We start from the raw sequence: 6,913 nt of genomic DNA, 5'->3' as shown, positions 1-6,913 counted from the left end.
ATATTCCCGCATCATTGTGAGGTCTGATGACACAGATGTGGAAGTACTGCTCATATAGTATGCAAGCAAATACATGTTTGGTTCATCTCTAGTGTACATGCATGCAGGCCATGGAATGAGAGAGAGATATGTCCCCATCAACACCATATGTGAGAAAATTGGAAAAGACATGTCTAACTGTCTACCAGCATGATCTAGCCCATTTTTGACTCTCTGCCAGCTTGGAAGAGTCTTTGCCAGTCGCAAGAGAATTTGCGCTTCTGCTATATGGAAAAAAGAAAAAGGAAAATGGACTGATGTGCACAAATTTGGATGAACTAAGGTTCATAATTGCATCAACAACAGATGCAGCCTCGGAAAATCTGCCGCCAACAGAGGATGCTTTTCAACAACATGTACAAAGAGCAATGTTTCAGACAGCGATATGGTGTCACAGCCCGAACCCAAACCCTTGTTATCGAGTCCTATATTGGCAAGGGGTGGATTGTCAGAGATGGGGCCATTCAACCAGTGCTACAAAACCCCCAGCACCTGAGAAGTGAGAGACATTACTCACTTGTATTGCAAAGATGCAAAGTGTGGAGAAAGTGGAAAGTGCCAGTAGCGCTGTAAAAAGCACGACCAATCATTTTGGCCGGCCCGGCTAAAATAACTGGATGGCCTACCTGCCTGTCAGCCTTCCATCTGTGCACAAACTTATATCGTGCCCTCATTGGTCATGTGCGCGTTCGTGTGTGTTGGAGGAGGGGCTCTGTAAGGAAGTGGCAGAGTTTTTCCGGTTGTGTATTTTCAAATTCTAGCGCACTCGAGCTGGTTTCTCCAAAATTACCTACCCCACCTTTAACATTATATTCTAGTATCTATATACTTGACCTCTCACAGAATTATTTGATGATGTGTATACTGTACCTGGAATTAAGGTTCCAGTTTCAATAAAACCTGTACTATTTACACCTATGTTTTAAAGGCTTGCAATTTAGAACTAATAAACTTTATTTTATTGGGTTACTCTTATTCTGACTATTTGGTGATGTAGTTCAGCCACCTGGTATTTCCCTCTCCAAATATGATGACCATCAGAGTGAGCATTCTTAACTTATAGGCTATTATACCACTTATCCCCTATTCGGAATTTGAATGTATCAGAGAAGAGGTAGGCCTATATTTAAAGAAGGACCCTTCTCTTTCACACATTTCCTTCAGAGGTGGCTCATTATTCCACCCTTTGCTTTTGGTAAATATATAAACATTCTCAAAGAGATCAGGAAACATCTTCAACAGATCCAATGTGGCTGCATCCTCGGCACTGAAAAACACAGAAATAAAACCGTATTACAAAAACCTCCCTGACATTCGTCTGCAATTGGCCAGTGGTTCCTATATTTTGCCTGCGACCTATTGAAAAGAACTGAAAGCTGAAGTGAACTGAAAAGTTACATCGGGAAAAACATTCAGAAAGTCTTATCATAAAGAAATACTCCCTTTATCCTGAATGTTAGAAGGAATATTACTTGTAAAACGACCTAATCCCAGTCTACGGAGCATCATCTTGCACTTCCTGCCCTCACACCAGTACAATGAAGGTGCATTTTAAATGTACATTTTTTGTTTTACTTCCAGCAAAAGAATATCTTTTAGTAATAAGTAAGAAAATATGATGATGAGGATAGGAATAAGGCCCCTAATGATTTATAATTCAGTTTGACTTACTAGTGCTGATGGAGGTTTCGTATGAAGCGCAGTAATTCCGACGTGTGTTTTTTGTAGCGATTATTTTTATCTATCTTCTGCAGCAAGCAATCTGGAAACTGCAATAAAAACAGATGATAGTTACTTATAATTGTTCTTAGTAAAATTGTTTAGTAAAAAAGAGCTCAAGTTACAAATAGATGGTTTTGAAAAAAAAATGAAACTTCTGTTGCAGTCACCTTATCTCTCCAGAGTTCGGAGGATCCATCAGCAGCCCATTTCCTCAGCGAAGAAGTCAATCCCTCGTCAGGATTTTGCCAGTTTGCTGCCTCCTTCACGTTTTTCACCTTTCCCAAGTATTCTACTTTCCTGAAGAAATAAAATGAAGCAAAGGTTTACCATTCAGAAAAGTTAAATAATAGCCTAAATTAGCTGAATCTAATCAATTTGCCGTAAGTGATTAAAGTGATGTTACCAGTCATTGTCTCTGAGGAAGGGATGCTTCAAGCATTCTTCCACTTTAGGTCTGTTCTTTGGTTCTGCATCAATCATCCACTCAATGAGGTCTTTTGCCAAGACGTCTTGAACATGGTCCAAAGTGTAGTTCCCTTCTTCAATGTTGTTCTCACATTTACGGGGTTTGTCTCCAAAAGGATGTTTTCCTCCAGAGAGGATATAATAAATCAGCATCCCTGCCACCTTAGGAATTAACATAACATTGAAGCAATTCAGAAAGTGTTTGAACACACGGTTATCAATAACATTAGTTTATCAGAAAAACGGACCTGTATGTCAGAGCTTGACTTGTACGGTATATTGGTTTCGTCTTCTTCTGATAAAGTTTCCTTGGCCATCCAGCATTTTGTTCCTGCTTTTCCTGTGCAGTAAGTTGTTTGTCCTTTGGGTAACCGTCTACTGATGCCAAAATCAGCCAATCGCGCCCTCCCTTTAATATCTGAAAGACAAATCAGGTAGACAAACACATTAATACAATTATGTTTGATAATTATGAATTCTAATAATTGTTTCCCAATCTCCATAATTTCATTGTATTATGAACGTATCTTACCGATCAGAACATTCTGTGGTTTGAGGTCCCGGTGGAGAATGGGAGGATCTTGACAGTGAAGCACCCTTAAACTGTTGAGAACTTCAAGGACAAGTTTCTTTCTCAAGTGACTATCATCATGAGTTTTGATGTATTCTTCCAAGGTGTATTCACACAGTTGAAGACCAAGATATCCAAAGTTGTCATCCTCCGATTGGTCAATGTATCTCACAATGGATGGATGGTCAAGCTCTGGAAGCCGTAGAAATCCTTCCTCATGCTTCAGCACCTGATAGTTGCATTTTACCATTTTCTTAATAGCAACTTCAGTGCCATCATCTCTCAGCCCCAAGAAGACTTGGGTACTGTCACTCCCTTTTGCTATGCAGAATTCTTCTTTATTTACATATATCATGCTCCCAATTCTGTTCACTTCTTCATCTGTACTCACAAGCTTCTCTAACTTTTCTCTCCACCTCACGCTGCTTTGTTCCCATCTGCGTGGCATTGATTTAGTAGTTTGGACATGGAATGGCTTCACATTTGAAGTGGTCTCCTCAACAGGGCCTACTGTTGGATTAGATGAAGCAGTGCAAACTTCCTCATTTGGTTCTTCTTGGTTTTCTGACTGTTCCTTGTTTTTCTTTTTCTTCTTCTTCTTTTTCTTCTTCTTTTTGGATTCAGGTAAGACTGTAGAGTCCTCAGAGTCCATGCTTGGCTTGCTGAGATGATCTTTCAGTTGCTTAAGCACTTCTTTCAGCTTCTCATTTGTATGCATTTCTGCAGACATCAGTAAGTCCTCAGGCACTGAAGTTATCCCCACTGATGCAAAGATGCTGGTTGCATGTTTAACTGAGAGTAAGCTTGCGAATGTGCCGTATGTGACAAGTCTTATGCCAGTGGTGTATCGGTTCTCTACAAAAGGAGCTATTGTCTTGCATATCTTCTCAACAAAGTTCTGATCCCAGCTATTTGTGCCTTTTGTTTTCTGTGTTATCACATATAGTGTGGACAAAACAGCTTTCCATATATCAGGACTCTCTTTTGAGCTAAGCTGGTTCAGTAGTTGGGAAATTATATCCAAAGATTGCTCATTTGGTATATCTTCAAGAGTGCAAAAAACTGCATTTAAAGTGAAAATTGACATTATAACATATTCCTGGGGAATGTTTGGAAAGCGACTGACGGCACCTGCAATGTACGTGTCAAGATTTCCAGTGTCCTTCAGCCATTTGATACTTAGTTGCTTGTATTTTTCTTCATGTAGCCCAGTTACCTTAAAAAGTCTTTCAATCATTGTCAGATGGGTCTGAGGATCCTCCGACAGCATGTGACTGTCAAACGTTTTGAACACTTCTTCAGGTGTTTTTTCTGACACAGCAATTTCCATATCTAGGAAATATCTGATTTTGGAGCACAATTTATCTCCCCTCGATGCAAGGTCATGAATCCTCTTAGATATCTTTTCATTGTGTAATTTATGTTGAGCCCCAGACAAGGATGTTACCATTGCTCCAGCTGAAAGGAGAACTCTGAAGACATCGTCCCTGTCATGGATGGCAGCAGTGTGCAGAGGGGTACACATTGGATTCGATCCATTTGGATGAGCTTTGGCTTCAAGCAGTTTCTCAACAAAAATATCTGGTGCTTTGGATAGTGATACATGATGCAGAGGTGTAAGGCCACTACTGGAAGCCTTGTTTGGGTCAGCACCCCGATGCAAAAGGAATGTCAAAATATCCTCATTGTGATTTACAACAGCAGCTATCAGTGGAGTTATATAGTCATCAACTTCTTTGCATGGGTAAAGTTCATTAATGTTGGTTTCCTTTACTAATTTCTTGAGCTTCTTGAGGTTGTTGTTAATAATACTCTTTATTATAAGATGTGTTTCATTTGGGGGATGAAACAGTTGTACCTGTGTAATGATATTCATTTCTTGGTTTCAAGGTACCTGTGACAAAAAAGAGAAAACTATGATGTTACTTTTCCAATATTTGGTGCCACTTTAAATTGTTGACAAGCAGCCAAAATCTATTACTTTTACAATGTTAGCATGTAATTATAGAATGCTTTCGAAACCATATTCCATTTACCAAGACTACATTTAGGGAGATACAGATCCTTTAACCTGAGGGAACTCAGTCAGAAGCCGTCTATATGACTACATACAGCACTGTACAAATACAGATGTCATAACACCTGAGAGGAGTGAGTGCCACACCTTGTGCCTCACTAACCATTCTAGACTTTGAACTTCCTCCTTCAGGCTGGAAACCAGAATTCAACTTTAAATGACCATTGCTGTGGAAATCCTTTTATAGCTTTGGGTCATAGGAACAAGGATGAAATATATAGTGTTACTAAATAAACATTCATTATAAATTACATCAAATAACCATAAGAATGGATCATGAACAGGAGAAAGGCAACATGAGTGTGCTCGTCTTAGGAGACCACACGGATTATTCTAAAGTACAATTTTAAAACTAAAACAGTATTAGAGGATTGAAGAGAAATTAACTTACGATGTCAACGTGGGGTGTCTGCAGCAGTACGAGTTTTATCAAAACTTAACATGCTGTGCTTTTTCTGTCCTATCCGACTCTGGCACTCTTCCTCTCTGCCTCTCTCTGTTTGTAGGGACCAGCTGGGCGTGAATGGTGGGGGTTTCCAACAGTCTTTACCGCTCCCTCTATGTCTCTTTAGACAGTCTCTCCGACAGTATGAGGCAGGAACTATACTAAAGTTATTTAAAGTAGGGTTTGCACGTTTACAAGACAGAGGTTCTCAAAGCATTTGCATTTATTTTGCTATACTTACATACTGCCATTATCATAGAGGGCACAGCAGGAACTTTTATAATATATTTAAATAAATAAATGCACAAGAAATAGCACTTAAATCTTAAGAATCAAAGCAGGATCAGCTACTTCCAACCTGTCTATTCGTGGAAAGCGAAGAATTCCTATTTTTTAAACACATTTTTTATCTTAAAAAATGTGATATCTTAAATGGCAGCCTGCATTTCCAAGACAACACAGTGTAAATAACCAGGAACCTAAACTTTTTGGGCTACTGCTGGAGTTATAGAAGAACCAACAACCGTGTCATTGACAGAAAAACAGTTTTTAAGCTAATTAAACTAAGCTGTTGGTGTACATAAGCCTTTCTTCCATCTTTCTAATGGATAACAGAAAGACAAACAGGTTCTTATCTGAAAATGGTTCAACTTTCAGATTGTATAATTCTGCTGTGGTAGGACTTTTTGCAGTAAACTGTGCTACTTACACCGTCAAACTAGGCACATAAAATGGGTTTAGGGTTAGGATATGAAGCATTCTGAGTTAGAGGTGTTATCAGCTACATGTTATGTAACTCTGTAATGTAGATGTGCACATGTGATGTTAGTGCCTAGCGGATTTGTAAAGGTAACAGCTTTAAATGATCGGGAGGCCAGATCAGCGATACAGATGTAGCCATCTATTTGCCCCTCTACCTATTGTATTCCAGCCGGAAACCCAACGAATCTCAGTGGCTGGTAATCTACACCCCTCCCACTGTATATCTGATGTGTATATCTGTAAAGGAAGCGGCCATCTTGACCCCAAACTCTTGATTTGTTCATTTGTAACCCATTACTGCCGACTGACTGTTGAACTGTAGATTTATGATGTCACAGTCCTTATCTTTTTTACAGTGCTCATTTGCATTGTGCTTTAACTGTGAGCAGAGGCCTCCTGTGAAAGCTCACATTGAAATACATTATGGTGGATGGTGACATAATGTGTGTATTGAAACATTTCTGCATTTTTTAGATTAGCAGGTAATGCACCATGTCTCATGAGAGCTTTTTCACTGAAAATCCACCTGCTGCTTAATCCAATAAACCAAACCAGTGAAGTTGCAGCCTTTGAGTGAATACAAAATGTGGATATAGTCACAGATACGTTAAGAATTATTTCACCATTAACTAAAAACACAATGTGAAAGGGTTAAGGTTCGAAAACCAAAACACTGGCCACACCAAAAGCAAACAACACTGTTGTAGCAACCTGTCAATCACACAATTGCTCCGCCCATAAGCAAACACTGCTTTCGCGTCTATTTTTACTAAAAAAGAGAACATCATTTTTGAAATTCACATCATGCTGTATTAAAGGACACTTGGAACCA

At 39.2% G+C, this 6,913-nt stretch overlaps 2 protein-coding genes across 2 annotated transcripts in view; both read right to left on the bottom strand.

The window, feature by feature from the left end:
* LOC117487829 (sodium/potassium/calcium exchanger 2-like) overlaps positions 1-191 on the bottom strand; it is an 8,694-nt gene extending 8,503 nt beyond the window's left edge. The window contains exon 1 of the mRNA XM_034136548.1: positions 186-191. Within this exon, the coding sequence (XP_033992439.1) occupies positions 186-191 (6 nt within the window). The remainder of the gene's footprint in view (positions 1-185) is intronic.
* A 596-nt stretch (positions 192-787) lies between these two features.
* Positions 788-5,403, bottom strand: LOC117487927 (serine/threonine-protein kinase ppk4-like). The gene is made up of 7 exons (XM_034136704.1): positions 5,266-5,403; positions 2,759-4,691; positions 2,475-2,644; positions 2,165-2,388; positions 1,929-2,058; positions 1,711-1,808; positions 788-1,306 (listed from the first exon to the last, which is right to left on the bottom strand). The coding sequence occupies exons 2-7, from the start codon at positions 4,671-4,673 to the stop codon at positions 1,123-1,125; spliced, it is 2,721 nt and encodes a 906-aa protein (XP_033992595.1). The 5' UTR covers positions 4,674-4,691; positions 5,266-5,403; the 3' UTR covers positions 788-1,122.
* Between the last annotated feature and the right edge of the window lie 1,510 nt (positions 5,404-6,913).

Source organism: Trematomus bernacchii, unplaced genomic scaffold (genome assembly GCF_902827165.1).
Source record: "Trematomus bernacchii unplaced genomic scaffold, fTreBer1.1, whole genome shotgun sequence".
Classification (NCBI taxonomy): Eukaryota; Metazoa; Chordata; class Actinopteri; order Perciformes; family Nototheniidae; genus Trematomus; species Trematomus bernacchii.
The sequence above is the reverse complement of the archived record's forward strand: the minus strand, read 5'-3'. Positions and strand labels throughout refer to the sequence as shown.